Here is a 19,550-nt window from a genome sequence, read left to right on the forward strand (position 1 = left end):
TTATTTCTGGAGAAGTGTGTGTAAAAATGACAATGCTTCCCGTTGTGAGAAAAATATAAAAGAAAATCCAGGGTACTTGACCGCCCTGATACTACAGTGAAAATGTAAATAAGTCATAAATTAAGACAACAGTTCCAGTAAGTGAAAGCGGGTCTATTGTTGCCCGCCCCGTCTTGCCTGTAAATCCCTCTCTTATAAATCATCGCTACTGCCCTGTGGCCCCCACCACAGCACCCCCGCTCTGCTCGGACGCAAACGCTCGTTCGCGTGTGACGTGCTCGCGCCTGCGCTGTTTAAAAACGGCGGTCCCACGGGCGCTCGCCTCATCCAACGTTTCAGAGAGCAGAGAAGAGAGGTGCGAGTCAGTCAGTCAGTCAGTCAGTCAGTTCTCTAACCGCACAGAGTTCACACAGAGAGGAGCTTCGGAGTTGCTTTGCGGTTACAGACAGCCGCACAGTTCTGTGCAGGATTGCAGAGTTTCACCTGCCCGAGATCACGGGACGCTACGGTTCACCTGAGCGGCACCAAAACGTCGTTTGCATGAAACTGAAGCCAGGTAAGTTTCACGTCCTAACAAGTAATTTGGTTGTCGTGTAGCGCTCTAAACGATGTATAGAAAACAACAACAGTTTGATAGGTGTTGAAACTCTGCTGGGAATATCTGCTGAGCAAATATAGGAGGGTTTTCTCAGCAAGTTTTAAGCCCAAGTTTGGAGACACGTCGGGTCTAGCCGAACCCCGCAGCAAAATCAGCTCTTTTAGAGTTATCTCGTTTTTTCTAATAATATTCACTTCGCACGCTAACTTTGAGTTATTTTCAATCATCTTTTAGATTTTGGTTGTCAATTCGGCTTGGATGTATTGAGCGAGGAACTGAAGCAACTGCTTACTGACAGTCTTCTGTTCTTATTTTCTACAAACGAAAGCATCACAAAGCGTACGTGCCACTTATTTTGGATGGAGGGTTATTCCGGGCATCTATGAACGTGTTCTGCGTGAAATAAACAGGCTCACATGCTCGGGGTAAATGTAAACAAAATGTTCTTTCCACTTCCACTTGTAGATATTTGCATGAGCTAGTTTTATATTTGCGTGCACGAGAAAACGACAGTGTATTCTGATGCACGTAAAGTGTTACCTGGATGGAAATTTGGGATTACATTTCTCTGATTGTGCGTCAGAGACTTCGGTTAAATGCAAAAGTGTGTGTGTGTGTGTGTGTGTGGAGGTGTGTGGACCCACACAATTAACTGTACCTGTCCATGTGTGCACTGGTCATATGTAACTGTACCAAAACCTGCAGGTTTGGGCTCTACCTTTGCTGTGCTGTAGGCTGAACCTGCAGCTCTTTCATGAGATGACACACTTTTCATAAGCATGTCATTGTGTTGCGGGAAAAATGCTTAGGTGGTGGGGGGGGGGGGGGATGCAAAGCTGTTTCCTGCGCAGGGGTTTGAGCAACAATGGCCACCACCTTAGAACAGTCGGCGGTTCTCTGTGCGAGTCACTTCTGAGGAGGGAGCTAGGATGTTGAAAGAATGGCCAAGAAAAGGGAGAGGAAAAAATATAAGGAGCAACACAATGGAGAGCAGGCAGCTCTGTCGGTATGTAGGATAGGAGAGACAATGGGTGGCCAGATGTGGTTGCATAAGACTTTTTTATTTTTTATTTCTCTGCAAGATCACAAAAGCCTTTAAGTCCTCCAGAAGTGGTGTAATTGAGTTTGCAATGCACAGTTCGTTTTGAACATGGCCTTAGTGTTTGCCTGTGTCACTTTAGCTTTTTACAGTAATCTTCCATTTGTTCTGGCACGTTTCCAGTTCCATCATTGTGTTTGTTTCTTAAGAGTACAGTGACAGCGAAGCCCAAGGCAAACCTGTCTGTAAATATTTAATGGGTGCTGTCTGTCTGTAGGGACTGAATACTTCACTGACTGTGCAACTTCTGTAACCAAACCTGTTTGGTGACTTTGTCTCTTTCCCATTTGCGAGTTGTGATGACTTGTCTCTTTTTGCATCATAAGTGCAACCTTGTTTTTGTTACTTAATTTATTAGAAAGTACATAGCCTCTCATTTTGCCTGATTTATCCCCTGCTCTGCTTATCGGTCGTCTCTGGATTTGCTAACGTCACCGTCTTCGTCTGCCTCATTTCAGATAAAAGCAGTGGATGCAGCCACGCTCCATTTAAAGGAGGGTGGAAGATTGGGAGACGCGCTGACGAGAACCCGGTTACGACTAAAAGTTCCAAGCCCAGCCTGAAACGCATCATGTCCCTCAGCACCTTCCACCTCATGCAGACCCTGAAGAACTCGCCCGCCGAGCTGCGGCGCAGATTCCGCCGCGACCAGACGGAGTCCTTGTCCCACGGCGACCCTCTGTTCAAAGTGCACTACCTGGGGACGGAAAAGATCTTTTCTCTGGACCGGGAGCAAGCAGAGGAGGCCATTTCTCACTTGCTGGAGGGTATCGCGAACGGGAAGAAGCTCAGGAAGGACCACGCCCTTGTCGTGCGGCCCAGATACGTCGAGGTCAAAGAGCTGAGCACGGGTCGGCAGCTCACGAAGACCTACCTGCAGGACATTGCGTACTGCGCCGCCGACACCAACCGGCCCAACGTCTTCTTGTACATCTGCAAGCACCGGGGGCAGCAGCTGCAGTGTCGGGTGTTCTGGTGCAGCCGTGCGGAGCGAGCGCGGGACATGACCGCCTGTCTGGGACTCTCCTTCCAGCGGGCGATGAGCGACTGGCAGCAGACCGGCGTGGCCACGATGCCGTCGGGAGAGGTGAAAGGAAAACTTGCAGAGGACTCGTCCAATTCTCAAGTCAAAGCAAAGAGCTCCACGCTGCCAGCCGGTCTGGGAAAAGGTGAGAATTCAGCACTGCCACATAAAAGTTGAACCAGGAAGACTTTAAACTCAAGCTAGCCTTATTTGGTGCCAACTTACCCAAACAATCACACAGTGTGCTTCTCTCAGATAATGACAACCTAGGCCTGTCTAGAGGCTGGCTTTCACTGTTTATAATTCAGCTGCAGCAGCCAAGCCAACATCCCTGACTCTGTCCTTTTCCTTCACAGTTCGCTGGAGGAAGAGAGGCTCTGTATCCCGCAGCCCCATGAGAACAATCACCAGGAGAGGATCGTCCTCTGACAGCTTGAACTGAAACCTGTTCTTTTTTCTTTTTTTTTGTTGTTGTGGTCAGATGTGGGACCACTTTATTGACAACCTCGCTGAAGGGAAGCGACTGATTGAAAAATACAATGAAGACCACAGTGGATGTTAATGAGACATGAGAAAGGTCCATATTTGGATATAAGGACTGGTCATGGGTGGATGCTGCCGTAATCAGTGAGGACTTGGAGATAGGAGATTTTTTTCTTTTTGACTGGGCAGAGTTGCCTTTGGACTTTTGCAAGCGCAGAGTCCAACCGGGCACAAGATACTGAACTGTGACAGGCCGCAAGGCTGTGTGAGGACTAGACTGGGACATACCCAAACTGTCTGTCATGGGTTTTTAATTTTGTTTTTGGGCTTGTTTGATGTTCTGTTTGATGCTGAAGCCACCAAAGACTTTGATCTGCTGGAAAGAGACAGTTAAACCAACCAAGTACCTGCTCTTGGCCAAACAGTCCCCCGGCAAAACTGGAAAAGCACCACGAGAACCTGGAAGTCCTTTTTTTTTTTTTTTTTCTTCTTTTTCGAGATTTATTTATATTTAAGTGACACATGTGACAGAGTCATGAAGTAGTTATTTTCTTTTTCAGCCTGTTCCATTAATGAGCATTTCTTTTTTTTGTTTTTGTTTTTTTTTCCCTACTTTTGTAGTTGGATGAACAAATTTAAGACGACTAAGACAATGCGGGCATGTCATACCAAAGTAAAGTTTAGTTTGTTTTTTCCTTTCCCCACCAAGTCTGTGATATGCATAATTAGTCTGAGCACATTCGAGTCCTTTTTAAGATGATCTCACTCAGGAAATTGAAGTTTTATTGATATGAGGTCAGTTCTCAGTGTAATGCATGCCGGAGGGAAAATGGACATTATCAGAATAGAGGTGTTAATAATAATAATAATTTTAAAAAGTCTCTGCTTAACCTGCAAAACAAAAAAAGGTCCTAATTGTCTTTAGCAATAAATAATTAGCATTTATGTGAGGGGTGGGGAAGCCTCAGCAGTGACTTGCTGGTTGTTTGTGTCCCACACTGGGAACACTGTGTTCCTGTGTGAAGCCTGCGTGAGGAATGCCGGGCCATGCACCTGCATTCCAAATAGGGGGGGGGGAACTTGAGATGAAGGGTGGCGGCGCCTTTCTTTCCTAGAAAAACCCCAAATTCTTCTTGTCCACCCGTGACTTTGCATATTGAGCAGCCTTGTCGGTAAACAGCACGCCGTGCTTTTTTTTTAAATTGCTCCTTCACATCAATAAAAGCCATAAAAGGTGCCGGAGTCCATCTAGAGTGACCGTTCTGGTCACACACGTGTGCCGTGTTGCGTAACTTGTGCCATGATGGTAATTTTTTATCTCTAGGTTTACAAACATGAGAGACAGGAGGATTGTTGATGAAGCCAGAGGTTACTGTTAACTCCATTTTCTGTTTTCTGACCAAAACGAAGCTAAAAATGTCTTTTCTTTTTAAACAGGGAAGGTTTTTTTTTTTTTTTTTTCCTGACTGATGTGCAACCAGGTTGTTATCGGTTAATTTTAACATGATGTACCTGACTTTTTAATTACAAACGGCACAAGCCTCATCTCAGAAAAGGCGTCGATGTGCCCGCTTTTAAGATGTATTTAACGAGTGTTCTGTTTTTATGTTGTCGTACATATTTAAATATGTATTTTATGGAATATTAAAAGTTTTTTATAAAGCATTTGTTTGCCTGTGCATTTTGTACTCTTACTACTCTGACCCTCGATTAATCATTCTGTTTCCAGGCTTCCAGTTTTAAAATGCTATATTTGGTCTGATGAAAACCGATTTAAGTATGTGGGAGTGGGTGGAGAGCAAGAGATTGAAGGTTTTAGGGGTTACGGGGCAGCACGTTCAGATGTCCTGGGATTTATTTAGAATTTTAGTCATGTGACTCATTTCCCACGGTTATTTCTCTAGTTCTTTAAAATTGTTAATATCTGACACCTGCAACCAAAGGTGATTCATCTCCATCTGCATGGGTTACTGCAGCGTTTGAGAATTTCATGCCTCACTTTGGAGGAAAAGTGAAGAAGTCCATATATTTTGGAGTTAATTTTCCTAATGATACGGAGCTCCCCGATAGCCTGCTTCTGCTTCCTTCCTATTTTGTACCATGGCATGATTTACAGTTCAAAATAATCCTTATTTCTCTCATACTAGGCTTCGTGCAGCCCCTCACCTCATCCTCTGCACCAACAAGATACTTTAGCCCCTCCCCCTTTAAGCCATCTTTCTCTTGATTGGCTGCCCCTTGCAAACAGAAGCACCAAGCACATAGAGCACTCTGATTTCTGAGCTTTTGGCTCACAAGGATTACTAGTTTTGTTTTTTGTTTTTTGTTTTGTTTAGTTTTGTTTTTGTTCCTACATTAATAAAAGGCCAGCTTGATGTAGCTCACAGTATATGCAAACAATCAGAATCACTCTTCTGCAGAAGAGCCGTGCACCGCGGCGCTGCCGGAGCTCTCTCTAAGTCGCTGCAACTCGAGCAGGGAGTGTACATGAAGACGCCTGAGAGGCTTCACCTCTTCCACCACTGAAAGGAAGAACAAAACAAAACATCATCACGGACACTCAGCAATGCTCTTAAATGATTATGTATCCAAGCTAAGTATGTTAGGAGAAAGGCTTCAGGTTTCATGCCTTTAAAATATAGCTAAACAGCACCACCTGCTGGTATAGTAAACCAAGAGTGATAAAGGTTCGCACCTTTATCATAATGCAACTCGTCCCGGTTGCCGTAAACCACGTACATCTCCAGGAAGTTAAGGAGAGCTCCCGTGACAAGAAAGCGTTCGGCGAGAGGAAGACTTTTGATGTAACGCATGTCCAGGGCGAACGGGTTGGACGGAGAGGGAACGGTGCAGAGGCACACCAGCTCACTGACAACGTCCCACACACGAATTGCTGACGAAGGACAAAAGAAAGAAAAGTTTGATGTTTTTATTGTGAGATGTCATGCACTGCACATAAACATATATGCATTAACCAAAGCACTAGGAGCCTTTTTCCACGGCCCTAATCCACCGTAAATACTGATCTCCGCGAGGCTCGAGCTGCAGCACAGACACATCTGCATCTGATTTAGCTCATGGAAAATGGTGTAATTATTGAATCAGTGCACTAAAACAATAACTTTCTCCTGTTAGGATTCCACACATTGTTTCCATACCTCGCGTCTGCCAGTCTGCAATGGACTTGAGTTTCATGGGCGTGTCTTTGACCATCGAATCTGTGCCACCGATGTTGACTAGGCGCTCGTGATTGGAGCGTATCCACGCGTAGGGGCGTCCGTATTTGACGTAGCCGGCCAATAGAAACAGAGTGCAGTTGACCTCCTGTTAGAGGGGGACAAAGTGTGGGCTGCGAGGCTGAGTGAGCAATTTAAATAACAGAGGCAAGAGAAGAACGCTTATACTGGCTTCTGCACTTCGCCTCCTTGCAGGTACTTACGGGTACTGCTATCTCCCTTTCACTGGGAGATGCTGGGAGAAGATGCTCCTCGATGCAGGCCTCCCTGTGACTGCAGAAAGAGCTCCAATGATTTATCAGTTTCATGCAAACCTGGAGAGCCAGTAGGAAGTTTCTACTCATACTTCCACATCTAAATCCTCTTACATGTATCATTTTTTACCCAGTTAGGAGGAGATTACTTTCCACGATGCACAATAAAAAATATTGCAATTCTTAAAATGCCTCAAACAACCCAAGCTGCCCTCTGAACCCAAGCACATATGTGTTACTATCCACACACACACACAAACTTGCAGTCAATCACCTGGCAGTCTGTGGCTGTGTCTTGGTATGTGACCGGGAGCCTCGTGGGCCCGGAGGCTCCCCGGGCAGGGGGGAGCTGCTACGGCTGGTCAGACTGGGAGAGCTGCTGCTGGGAGAGACATCACTGCTGTTACAGCTGCTGGTGGAGGAGTAGGAGGAGGCTCTGGACACCATAAAGCCTGGGGAACGCCAACCCTGCGAACAAAAATAAAGGGAAAGGGAGAGAAAGCTGCTGTAGAAGTCATAGATGTGCCCTAGATAAGACAGTGAGACTGGGGAGGTGTGTGAATGTTTCACTTGGACTGTACTGCCAAAAGTATTCACTCACCCATCCAAACCATTGAATTTTGTAAAAATCGAGCACCTAGGCATGCAGATTGCTTCTACAAACATCTGTGAAAGAATGGGTCACTCTCAGATCAGTGAATTCCAGCTTGGTACTGTGATAGGATGTCACCTGTGCAACCAGGCCAGTTGTGATATTTCCACACTACTAAATATTCCACAGTCAAGTGTTAGTGGTATTATAACAAAGTGGAAGTGGAAGAGCGGGTTCAACGAATGACCTCTGCACACCAACTTTCTGCAGAGTTAAGACGCGTTCTGTGGAGTGGCGATTCACGCTTCTCCGTCTGGCAATCTGATGGATGAGTCTGGGGCTGGTGATTGCCAGGAGATGGTACTCGATGGTGTCTGACTGCACTGTGCCAAATTTAAAGTTTGGTGGAGGGGACAATTTCATGCTTCCAACTTTGTGGGAACAGTTTGAGGATGGCCCCTTCCTGTCCCAACATGACTGCACACCAGTGCATGAAGCAAGGTCCATAAAGACATGGATGAGAGAGTTTGGTGTGGAAGAACTTGACTGGCCTGCACAGAGTCCTGACCTTAACCCGACTGAATACCGTTGGGGTTAATCAGAGAGGAGACTGTGAGCCAGGCAGTGTCTGACCTCACAAATGTGCATCAGGAAGAACTGTCAAAAATTCCCATAAACACTCCTGAACCTTGTGGAAAGCCTTCCCAGAAGAGTTGAAGTTTTTATAGCTGCAAAGGGTGGATTGACATCATTTTAAATGCTAGGGCTTAAGAACAGGATGACACTCAAGCTCATATGCCTGTGAAGACAGATGAGCAAATACCTTTTGGCAGTATAGTCTATATAATCACCCAGTTTCTCTACAGAAACTCACCAGATCCTCATTAACAACTGTCAGCAGCAACTCCTCTTTCCCCCTGAGCCAAGGCTGGAAGTATTTAAAACCCTGCAAAGGAAGCAATGTGATTTTGTGATTTTGCGAGAGGTGAGCCGAGCGTGCACGCGCATGCTGGTGTGGCCAAACCTGCAAGGATCCGAGCAAAGCAAGGTCACCGAGGAAGTGCTGCAGTTTCCTCTTCTGCTCCCTCTCTCGTTTCTGTTCACACATGCACACAGACAGCACAGCGATCTGAACATAACGATAAAAACGACGGCACCACTCCAGCGGGCATCAGCACCCTCTCCCTGCCTGGTATCATAGCAACACTTGCAACGCCTCCTCCTCACCCTGCAGGAGCACCCTGCACCCCCATCAATATTAGTGACAATAAACCCTCCGTTTGTGAAATGAGTCAAAGCACGGACACATGCTGAGAACAAAGAGTGGCATGCTGATATAAAAATGGATCGGGCTGCTCTAAAATCGCACCGATTCACAAACCCCTCACAGCTCATCGTGAGGTAAACGATACTCACACCGGAGCTGCTCATCTTAGGCCAAACTGCGGACGTCGTCGTCTCCCTCACAGGCGCGCACGCTGTGTTTCTATAAGCTGCTGCATGTCAGCATTGAGCCGTGTATTCTGCTGCTTAACGCCACTTCGTTTCTGGATGAACGCTTAGATTTGCACAAAGAGCCTCGGCTTTCAGCGGGTGTTGCCTTTCTTGGTCTGTCAGTAGCATCAATTTGGGGGAAACGAAGCCCCTAGCGGCCGTATCTGCGTACTGCAAGTAAGCTATAACTTTATAGAACTGATGCTTGAAACACACAAAAATAACTTAACTCAGTGGTCAGTTCATTAGGTACACCCTTTCGACTGATTGTTAATATGTAAGTATCTAATTAGCCAATCACATGGCAGCAACAGAATAGGTTTAGACATGCAGTTATGGTCATGGTGAGCTGCTGAAGTTCAAACTGAGAATCTAAAGGGGATTTAAGTGACTCTAAAAAGTCACGGTTGTTGGTCAGAACTGCTGATCTGCAGAAGCACTGGACATTTTCTCTGGAAGGAAATATTTTGTTGATGCCAGAAGTCAGAGGAAAACGCACAAAGGCACTACACATGGGCTACAGGACTTATGTAAGAGTGAAGTCAGACATTTGAACCAAAACAATCATTTTATTCTGATTCAACAGGCACAGCAAATTCACATCTGATCAACAAATCAACACATGTGCAAAAAGAGCATTAGTGAACAGTGCAGCAAAGGATAAAGAGGCTTTATATTGTGCTGCTGTGATTTAGCTAAAGCTTGGTGATCTTCACAGAAGACAAAGGAAAGCTCAGCCTAAAAGTTCCTGGAGACAAAGTGAACAAAGAAGGTCCTGATCTCTTTGGGGGAGATGGTCACAGTGAAATTGTCATCCCGCGTCCGCTGCTGTTTGTTGTCTGAAGGAGAGAGAAAGCAAAAATGGGTGAAGGGATTATTTTTGTTTTGTTTTTTTATAAAAACTGAATCAGTTCAGATATATTCTGTGTTTCTCACCGTTTTCCAAGTTATCTGCAGTTTTCCACTTCCACCTCTGCAGACTGGTGACATCCCAGGTCCCTGTCAGAGAACGCTCCTCCACACCCTTCACTTCGCCCATGCCTTGCAGAGCTTCCTGTTCACCGTTGTAAAAAAACAAAATAAACAAGAGTAAAAAAAAAATGAAAATCTCAACTTTTTTCATTTGTCAGTATTAAATTTTCTTTTTATCTGCACCTTTAAGTTTATGGTGACCGGCTTCGAAAGCTCGGGGTCCTCTCCCTCTTCGAAGAGATGCATAATTCTCAACAGGATCCGATCATAGTCTGGCTGCGAGTGCAAATCTTTACCTGGATGCAGGCCACACGGAAATTAAATCAAACAGTGGAAATCTGCAAAACGGTAATAAATACTAGCCCACAGTTTCTCACAGCTGACCTGACTGTATGTGGCTGAGGTGAACGCTGTGATTGGAGCAGTAGTTCCACCCGGGGACGCTGAGGCTGAGCAGGTGGAGGTTGGGCGGCAGAACAACCGAACGCAACAGAGAACCACGCTTGGGCTCCTTCACCTGCCAGGGCTTCTCTGAGTGTACAAGAGTTTGAGAAGTGGTGTGAAAGGTTGAAATTAAGCTGCTTGTATGGACATTTTACTGACGTGACAATGAAAACCACAGATGAGGATGATGACTCGCAGGGTTGTACTAGTGGCCCACCACTGCATGTGGTAAGCACTTACGAGGCTGGTCTATGGGCATGACGACAGGTCTGTGCTGCAGCTGCACTGCCTCCCTTTGGTACAGCTTTGAGGTGGCACTCACAGAGCCCAGCATCATCCACAGCGTGGGCCTCACAACAGAGCTGTCATTTAGAGTCAGGTTGTACCCGAGGTTCCACTGCAAGTTGTTCCAAAGCCGCCGATGGAGCATGACCTGGAGCAGAAGATGAGATGTTAGGTTGCCTTCTGGGTGAAGGGGCTGCACGGCCAGCTTGTTTGCACGTCTTTTTGTTTTCTATACCTCCAGCTGTCCGTCAGTTTGGCTCGACACACCGTGAGCTCTGTCGCTGACGAGCACCAGCCTGCTGAGGTCATCCTCAATGTAAGCCGTGCGCACCATAGGGAAGTAGTTCTGCAAAACGTGACATATATAGATTATTCGACATGTTGTGCTAGAATGTCTCAAGAAAGGCCTTCCTGAAAACACCTACTCGTGCTAAAGTGTTGTTTGTGAATTTCCTGTATGTCCTCTTCATCATCTGATAGCCATTGTCGTCCGAGTACAGAGTCCTGTTGTTCTTCACTGAGGTGCTGGTCCTGAGTACGACCTCTGTGTTGAGGCTGAGTGGGCCCAGAGAGTAGGTCTGCTCCAGCCTGTGGCACGGCAGCTTGGTCCCAAAGCATTCTGGGACACGAGTGGTAATGGAGTAGGCGTAGTCTTTATCGCTCTCCTCTCTAGAACACGGAAGATTTCAAAATGTGAGCATGATCATAACAACTAGTGGTACTTTTAGCAGTAAGAGAAGAGCAAGATAACTCCCATAACAAAAAATATAACCTACGTAAATAGATGATAAACTACTCGTCACTGTTGCTCACCTGTAGAAGTACTGCCTGATCTCAGTGACAATCTTCCCTGGGATTATCTCCATTTCCACAGCCTTGTAGGCCCGCACAGCTGAACCATTAGCGCTGAAGATGTAGTTATCAGAAATTGGCCCTGCTTTTACGTCTCCATTGGCATCATATTCCCAGAAATCCTGTGTGATCATTACTCTCCTTTTCTCCTCACTGCCGTGTATGAAAAGAGTTGCAGAAATGTGTGAAAACAACTTCTGTTCATTGAAGTATGACAGCTGAACAAGAGTTATGAACTGATGGAGGCTTAAACCCTTACAGATAGGTGATGCTGTGCAGTAGATTGGTGTCCTGGTCGAACAAGAGTTCGTAACATTCGCTGAGAACAGGAAGTAGTCGCCTCCCTGCTTTCGCCCGGTCCTTCACGCTGCGTCTCTCGAACGAAGCGGCCTTAGCTTCAAAAGCCTTGGAATTCTCTGGGAATTTAATTAAGTATTTCCTGTACTGAAGGCCTCCAAGTTCCACTACGATGAAAAGGTCGTAGGTCGCATTGGAGTGTGCTGACCCCTGGATCTGAAAGAGAGAGGGGAAGAGTTGAGATTAATACATACAAATGCAGATAAAACTGCTCATTTAGGAAAAATTAATCACTTGACTCTTAGTTGGTCTGATATAATTAAAGAGGACTTGATGGCTGATGCTGCCAGCTTTAGCTATGCAGATGCTTCTATAGGTACTGATACACTCTGCTTTAGCATTGTTTACTATCAACATACGGTACTGTGCAAAAGTGTTGAGTGACTCCTCAAAGAGATATTAGCAGAAAACTTGGCACATCTCAACCTGATATCTTAAAGAATGTGAGGAAACTAATAAATGCAGGACAAAGGCCTTAAAAGCTTTCAGCAAGATGAAGAGTATCTGGAAATTACATCCTTAAGAAATATGCAAAAACCCCAGTAAAGACCTTTTAGAGCACCCGAGAGATGCATCAGGACCAGTATGTACTCCATCTATTGTAAAAGTGATGATACCCCCCCATCATATACTGCATTTTCATGCATGTTTGCACATTTCTGTAAATCTCTGCACATATTTCCCATTCACCTATCAACATATAAAGAAACCATCAAAACAACAGTACCTGCGCAGGGACGGGCTGTCCATCATCATCAAACACGGCAGCGCTCGGCTGCGTCACGGTTACATTGACGATTGTGGTGATGTTCCACGCCAAAGGGTTATAAACGATGACATGCTGCTCCAAAGCCTGATCAACATCTGCTACAGAGCAAATCGATGAGCAGTTTACTTCCTTTTCGACTTTTACATGCGAAGACATGCACTGGCTAAAGTGCTCTGTTTAGCTCAGTTAATTACTATAAAAACTTTTTCTTTTTTTTAAAGTGGAAGCACTGCAGAAATATCAGATTATTGAAACCTTTTGTAGGGTAGTGCTCGCCAAGGGTGCTGGGACTCATGAGGTTGTGGGGCAACAGAAAGAGAGCAGCTAGGAGCTCCTCTGCTCCCATCATGGCCTGCAGGAGATGCTGCTGGTACATGTCAGCCACTTTGGGAGACTCCGTGCCAGTGATGCCATCGTGATGCTGCACCTGGAATACCAAACCACTCCAAACTGAATGTTCAAACTTAATTACAGAGAAGTATTTAGCATGATGATTGCTTTGCCTTCTAATCCGTATATATTTATTGGACCTTCAAAGTCTTGCAGTATTTGTTATTTCACTATTTTTCAGGAGTACCTCGGAAACAGCCCAGCGCAGCGCTCCGAGTTTGTCCAGGGCCCAGTCCTTGGCCACAGGTCCATCTGGGAAACTGATTCGGTAGCGGGCGAAGAGGGTCTCTGCTGCGTACAGCTTTGAGCTGGCATGTCGCGCCACGCCTTTCAGGACGTTTCTGGAGGCGTAAAACCCCGTCCACGCCTGGTAGGGCTCTAAAAAGTGCGACACATTTCCAATTTACATGAAGTTTGTACGAGACAGCGTGTCGTGTTTTCAAATACACAGTACTTTATGTGAAGAGGACCTCTTCACCGTTTCGTGTTAGGATATCGATTTGTTACCAGTTGAATATGGCAGGAAGTCTTCACTCCCACGCACCTCCCAGGTTAGATTTGATTGGTAGATGGCTTGGAAGTATTCACTCAGAGTGGCGTACTGGACTGTTACCCCAAACTCTTTGCTGTTCTGGTTGATGTACTTCATCAGAGGGTCCATGTTGTTAAACTGTACTGATGAGTTGTAGAACTGCTTGTCACAGCCCTAAAACGGGACGATCGCACATGTGAGTAGGCTGTTTCACAAAACTAACTCCTACATTTTGTCCCGAACCTTAGATACGTTTACCATAGACTGTATATAAAAGATGGACACTTCCACAGTAGAGTCCCACTTTGAAACTTCGTTTTGAAGTTTCCCATTTTTTCTTTGTAACAGATCATATTTGGAAAAGAGAGTGAAGTGGTAAGTCATCAGCTAACAATATCTAGCTTGATTAGGGTCATAGTCTCTCTGAACAAATAAAAGATTGCTTCTTTTATGGTTTATTGGTGCCGTTACCCACACCAAGCAACATTATTTGTCAGATAACATCTTTAAAAACAAGAAAAGAAGTTCTTTAGTTTTGTATTGCAAGCTTTAAATATGCTTCTAACCCAAAGTTTAACATTTCTACAAAGAGGTTCTCACTTTTTGGAGCTTGCCTTTTTTGGGGGCTTTAGACGAACTGCATTTCATCCCTTAAGATTGTTACTTGGATTTGATACAAGATGGATGGATGGGCGGGTGGATGATTTACAGTTCTTTTTGACTTACCCATGGCCAAAGCACATGATGAGTTCTAAACCACGCTGCTCTCTGCTTGATGTTCTCCACCATAGTCTTGGCGTAAGCATGGACTGTCTCCTTGGTCACAGGTAGGCTCATGTTGGGGTAAATTCCATCTTTAGGTGGGTCCGGAAACAAGGCAACTCCATTCCAATAGAAACCAGACCTGAGACATAAGAGGAAGAACAAGAATAGTTATTAAAGATATACCGTATTAATGACGACCACAAATGTAACATAAGGCACCAGAGAAGCTAAAAATGAAGCACCGGTTGGAGAATGGCAGGTAGGATGGAGTGCAATAGCTGAACTGGTCCATGGTGTGAGTGAAGATCTCTTGCTGTGATTTCAAAGAGGGAGAGCCTCGCCATACAAACTGCAGTTTCTGTGTTGGAAAACATAAAACTAGATTAGCTATAAATATTTGGAGCACAGATTGAGACGACCATGTGACTGTTGTTTTTATGCTGCGCTACCTTGTTTTTCTGCATGGTATCCTTAAGGTCATAGTCAATGCGAGAGATGAGATGTGCATTGAATCCAGCCAGGGCAAACAGTACAGGGGTGGTGGCAGAGGCTCCGAAAGGATCCACATGCCATGAGAACTGAGGACGCACCCCAAACGTCTCATACAGGAAGCCGTGACCCTCTGAAACAGCAGGGAGGTTCTCAGTTACTGTGGATTTTTCCTTCCCGCTGTCACCAAGCGCTTACTTATATGCTGTCACTTGATCATTGGGGTTTTCTCACTATTACTCTAGGGTTGTTACCTTACAATATAAGGCACCTTGAGGTGACTGTTGTTGTGACTGTGGTGTTATATAAATAAATAAAACTAAACTGTGCACACCCCTGTTAAAATCTCAGGTTTTTGTGATGGTTTATTGTGGTCTTATTTTTATTTTAACAACAGAAACCTGATATTTTAACAGGAATTGTTCACATCTTTAGAACCACTGTATGTTATTGCTGCAGCTGTGGACTGAAGGAGCAGGAAGTGTGTGGCGTTACCCATCATCTGCAAGATGTCATCGTCCAGGTCAGTTACAGCCTCATCGTGCATCACTTGACCTCCGATGATGAACTCAAGACGACCTTCTTTGATAAGCTGTCGTACCTGGAGAGAAAGAGAGAGGAGTTTGCACAAAAACCACAGCAGGGTTAATCTAAGAGAAAACAGCTGGGATGTTTAATTTCTGGGGCGTTATCGTGTACCCTCCATAGTCACGTAGCCGTGAATATATATCCTCACCTGTTTCTTTTGTGTGACCGAGGCCACGGTGTCCCACCAGAGACGGAAAAACTCCTGCTCCACAGCGATAAACCTGCGCTCTTTAACCTTTGACAGCTCCTCAGTCACACTGCTGTACACATTAGCTGCATAGGCGTGCATACTCTCCTGCACTCACATTTATAAACACATTTACCCAGATTAAAGCCCAATCTGCGCGTTATATGCATCTCAACTTTTTAGCCGGGTTAAAGACACCTACCTGGATAGTGTACACCCAGCCAACATCCATGTGACTGTGAGGGATCACAAACGTCTGAATCGGCTCTTCTTGCCCTGCCACTCCATGCGAGAACCAGCAGCAAACAGCAAACACGACAGCCGTTACAAATCCCATCTTTGAATCCCATACGAGAGAAGACGGCTTAGATAACTTGGCTGACTTCCTTATTATTGTTGTGCTACGGCATGTGACTGTGACGACGGAAGCCCAGACAGGCCAAACCGCCGACTTGTCGTGTCGCCTTTTTTTTAAAGGCACCAGTGACCTTTTCACCGGAAGCAGTCAGTGTAAACAGTGCGCACATTTGGAGGTGAGAGCGATATTTTTCTACCCAGCAGAGAAAATGTCTAAAAACACGAAAATAATGTTGGTGTTTGGAGGGTTTGTGACGGCCGTTGCTGCTGCGTTTTACCCCATATTTTTTTACCCCCTCACACACAAAGACGAGTACAGTAAGTTGTCTTTCTTTGCTTTCATTTAGTTACACAATTAGTTTAGAAAGCCTGGCCTAATGTCGTTTACAATTCTCCTTAGTTACGGCTGAGCTAAATGTCATTTTACTCCACAAATGATAAGCAGTCCGTGTAGGTTTGTTTAGCTTAGCTAGCATAAAGAGTGCCATTGAGGTAACTCATGTAATCTAACACATACATTCAGTTAGAGCGCCCGTTAAGAGTCAAAGGTGATTATGAACATTATTTGACTTGAATAAATCCAGCTACTACATTAATACTGCTACATTTCTTCCCTGTTTTAAAGGAAGTTATGTCAGCTAAGACAAATATAGTCCTTATCAGGTACATGGAGAGCTGTCGTCCTGACATACATGGGACATGAAGACAGTAAAGACTGGTAATAACCAGCTGTAGTGTTTAAAAAAACAAAGGAAATTGTTTATATCAGTGACTTTAGCTGCAAGTTGTTGTTGTTTTGTTTTGTTTTTTTGGTTTTTTTAGCAGATTTACCCAAATTGCTCTGTTATTCTGTCCTTGCTAGGAGAAGTCCAAAAGGTGAACCGGGCAGGGATCAACCAGGCAGATGTGCAGCCTGCGGGTAAGTGTGAGCTGTTATCAGCTTGTTTGTACAGCTTGCATACTGTACATACAAATTCATGAATTACAACATATATCTTAAGAGTAAAGGGGATCGCTATTGTTATATTTTCTCTCTAGTACAGTACTGTGCAACGGTCTTAAAACACTCCTCATTTCTTTATATTTTGCAACGAAAATGGGAAACGGCTTCAGTAAGTTATTGTGCAAACATACATGGAATTACAGTATATAAAGGCAAAAACAGAGTTTGTACAATCCTAATGAGTTTGAAAGTCACTATTTGGTATGACCACCTTTATTCTTCATCACAGCCTGAACACTCTTACGCAATTCAATTTTATTTATATAGCGCTAAATCACAACAGCAGTTGCCTCAAGTTAGCTTTCTTGTCGTTTCTTTAAGTAGTCTTCAAGAATAGTTCTCCAGGCTTCTTGAAGGACATTTAAAGCTCTTCTTTGGATGTTTCTGCCTTTTGTTCTGTTGTCTGTTAAGATGATCTCACACTGCTTCAACGATGTTGAGGTCCAGCATCTGGAGAGGCCAATCCATGACTGATAGACTGATTATTATTAATGAGAGCTCTCTGTCTCTGTGTCTCTTTTTTTGTCTGAAGGTATGAAGATATGGTCTGATCCATTCAAGGCTGCAAGCAAATGATGACCACAGTGACCCCTTCACTGAGACGCTGCTGCAGACTCTGAGTACAGAGTGTCTTTTTGATATGTGCTTGGTGTGTGTGTGTATGTGTGTGAGTGAATGACTGTTGAGTGTTAAGTTACCTGTTAAATAAACTATAATCAACTACTTAAGAACCCAAACGTGGATATCTTTTTATTATATTGTGTTTAGATGGAGGACGGCTAGCTACACAGAAGCACAGATACAAAACAATGGCTGTTTTGTTTTTACCCTAAATTCAACCTAGAGCCACCTGCTGGTCTCCTGTTGCCCACATGAGGGCGCACCACTCCTGTGTGTTCCCGCTAAAGGCAGTGGACTGTGTAATGTCTTGTTTGTGCATCTGAGATATTTTGGAAAAACCATTGTATTTCCAAAAAAGCTTTGCTCTGGTATGCAGCCTGTAGGAAATTATAATAAAATGCAGTGGTTTGTTTACCCATCTCATTCACAGGAATCCCTTTTGACATTTTATTTTGATTTAGTTGATGTGAGAGTCATTAAATCGGTTCAGCAGATGAGGGACAATGTCCAGAAATGTGCGGTATCATCTTCCAAAATGGAAACAGTAGAGACAGAGTTATTCCAGGACACATCGCTGTATTATCATTTCCCTGTCACGCAGGCGGGGTTTAACTGTTGCTGTTTAAATGACATGTGACCGGCTATGTTTTGCCCATAGGCTGAAAGGACGGGGCACGGCTCCACCATCCTCTTGTTCAAATCCTACTCGATGTGATCCAGACTGGCTTTACGAGTCCACGGGTGCTGTAAAAGCAGAGAATTCCAAAACTGCCATTTTTTTCCCCCTCCTGTACTTTTGTGGTTTCCTGACATTGACCAGCTTCCCCCTTTCAGAGTTTGGTCCATCAAAGTCCTTCTGGAAGAAAGATAGATTAAGAAAGAACTAAAGCATGTGTTTATGGTCCTTCAGAGATGGGGCATATTTAAAGTTGCCCTTAAATCTTTCACAGTCCTCGATGTAGCCTGTACTTTCGAGCTTTTAGGGCCATTCGCGAGGCCCGCTGCCAGCAAAACTGACAGCGCAGGCCAGCAACGGCCACTCTCCTTCACAACCCCCAAATCAACAAGCCCCATTGTTTATGAGAGGTTGTTATTGTTGGGCTGCATTCAGAAACAAGAGAAAACTCAAGAGCCCGGCTGTGCAGAGGCGTCCAAAGTAAAGAGAGCGAAAGGAGTGAGGGGGTGGTTAAGGAAAAACGAAAAGCAGAAATTCCTCTCATTCCCCACTGGTGTTTTCCAGATTCCTCAAGCGACAGCTCCTCGGCTGTGCGAGTGAAGTAAGCAGGCAGAGGGGGAAATTGAAGCAAACGGCGAGAGGAAGAGAACCACATTCTTGAGGGGACGCGTCACCTACACGCAGGATAGAAAGACACTCGATCTCTGTTTCTCGCCTGGCAGTGTGTAACAGGTTGTGCAGCATGTACCAGGCTTTTATGGCTGCTTGTTGTGGAGTCCTCTTTATGCTGCCCTTATCCCATGATAGACACCCTTCTCTATAAAACGTTCAGCAGGGTCACAGCGCACTATAAACCAACATGAACTCAACAATGTCGCCTCTGCAGTGCTTTTACTATCCCGCTATTAACCCATCACACAAATCTCTCTCAGCTATTGAGGGGGTTTAGGAAAGTGGTGGCACGCCGTCGGCCGCTCTGAGCACTTTGTTAAGCCCGAGTTTGAGAGCGGCCGATAATTGGCAAAGGTTTCTAACTAATTGCCATGGGAACAAGGGTCGACAGACAGGTCAAGGGGTTGCAGCGGCAGCAGCAGTGTTCGGGAAAGGGTGGAGAAGTATGTAAAATACGAGCAGCGAACACCTCGTACTATATCGAGTGTGGAAAACCGGAGCGAGAACATCAGAAAGCTCTCAGAGCGTTGCGATGGCACATATGACGACACAACTGTGGTATTTGTTTCTCTTTCAGGAAGTGTGACATTTTGGGAAGATGACTCCTGTTAAATGTTTCGCAGTTTATGCAGTACACGAGTAAACAAAGACGCTTACAACTCAGTCGAACCTCCTTGCAACTAGGAAAAATCGGTGGTTGCACAGTGATTGCTTGAATTTGTTCAGGTTCGGCAAATTGCAAATAGCTGCAGCACCCAACTGACTGTCCAAAGGTTGAGCACGCAACTGCCTCAACCTCTGGATGACCATT

The 19,550-nt window shown here is 45.0% G+C and overlaps 4 protein-coding genes across 8 annotated transcripts; 2 read left to right on the top strand and 2 right to left on the bottom strand.

Annotated features, from left to right (window-relative positions):
• Positions 1-310: 310 nt before the first annotated feature.
• Positions 311-4,921, top strand: LOC147335690 (protein FAM43B). Its single transcript, XM_086281070.1, has 3 exons — positions 311-556; positions 2,156-2,866; positions 3,078-4,921. The coding sequence occupies exons 1-3, from the start codon at positions 541-543 to the stop codon at positions 3,161-3,163; spliced, it is 813 nt and encodes a 270-aa protein (XP_086137196.1). The 5' UTR covers positions 311-540; the 3' UTR covers positions 3,164-4,921.
• Positions 3,170-8,927, bottom strand: LOC147335691 (uncharacterized). Of its 3 annotated transcripts, XM_086281049.1 has the most exons (8): positions 8,703-8,927; positions 8,311-8,382; positions 8,161-8,232; positions 6,969-7,162; positions 6,644-6,713; positions 6,363-6,528; positions 5,900-6,097; positions 3,170-5,726 (listed from the first exon to the last, which is right to left on the bottom strand). In XM_086281049.1, exons 1-8 carry the CDS (start codon positions 8,715-8,717, stop codon positions 5,611-5,613), a joined length of 903 nt encoding a protein of 300 aa, XP_086137175.1. In that variant the 5' UTR covers positions 8,718-8,927; the 3' UTR covers positions 3,170-5,610. The 3 variants fall into 3 exon arrangements, with proteins under 3 accessions (XP_086137175.1, XP_086137170.1, XP_086137185.1); XM_086281044.1 differs by having other exon boundaries at positions 8,161-8,382; XM_086281059.1 differs by lacking the exons at positions 8,161-8,232; positions 8,311-8,382.
• Positions 8,928-9,341: 414 nt separating this feature from the next.
• On the bottom strand, positions 9,342-15,991 carry man2b2 (mannosidase, alpha, class 2B, member 2). 2 transcript variants are annotated; one of them, XM_086281092.1, is made up of 19 exons: positions 15,613-15,991; positions 15,372-15,518; positions 15,131-15,236; positions 14,596-14,768; positions 14,389-14,504; positions 14,108-14,285; positions 13,357-13,555; positions 13,037-13,227; positions 12,715-12,886; positions 12,418-12,554; positions 11,593-11,846; positions 11,295-11,486; positions 10,907-11,150; positions 10,717-10,827; positions 10,437-10,629; positions 10,137-10,283; positions 9,936-10,048; positions 9,717-9,834; positions 9,342-9,619 (listed from the first exon to the last, which is right to left on the bottom strand). In XM_086281092.1, the coding sequence occupies exons 1-19, from the start codon at positions 15,745-15,747 to the stop codon at positions 9,519-9,521; spliced, it is 3,027 nt and encodes a 1,008-aa protein (XP_086137218.1). In that variant the 5' UTR covers positions 15,748-15,991; the 3' UTR covers positions 9,342-9,518. The 2 variants fall into 2 exon arrangements, with proteins under 2 accessions (XP_086137218.1, XP_086137210.1); XM_086281084.1 differs by having other exon boundaries at positions 12,418-12,557; positions 15,613-15,989.
• smim20 (small integral membrane protein 20) lies at positions 15,717-17,872 on the top strand. Of its 2 annotated transcripts, XM_086281115.1 has the most exons (4): positions 15,717-16,085; positions 16,630-16,686; positions 17,303-17,390; positions 17,539-17,872. In XM_086281115.1, the coding sequence occupies exons 1-3, from the start codon at positions 15,977-15,979 to the stop codon at positions 17,344-17,346; spliced, it is 210 nt and encodes a 69-aa protein (XP_086137241.1). In that variant the 5' UTR covers positions 15,717-15,976; the 3' UTR covers positions 17,347-17,390; positions 17,539-17,872. The 2 variants fall into 2 exon arrangements, with proteins under 2 accessions (XP_086137241.1, XP_086137230.1); XM_086281104.1 differs by lacking the exon at positions 17,539-17,872 and having other exon boundaries at positions 15,722-16,085; positions 17,303-17,501.
• Positions 17,873-19,550: the final 1,678 nt, after the last annotated feature.

The sequence above is a fragment of the Aulonocara sp. 'chitande type north' Nkhata Bay genome, linkage group LG3 (assembly GCF_057382095.1).
Source record: "Aulonocara sp. 'chitande type north' Nkhata Bay isolate Kocher_YH1m ecotype deep benthic linkage group LG3, A_spYH_male_GT1.1, whole genome shotgun sequence".
In the NCBI taxonomy this organism is placed as follows: Eukaryota; Metazoa; Chordata; class Actinopteri; order Cichliformes; family Cichlidae; genus Aulonocara; species Aulonocara sp. 'chitande type north' Nkhata Bay.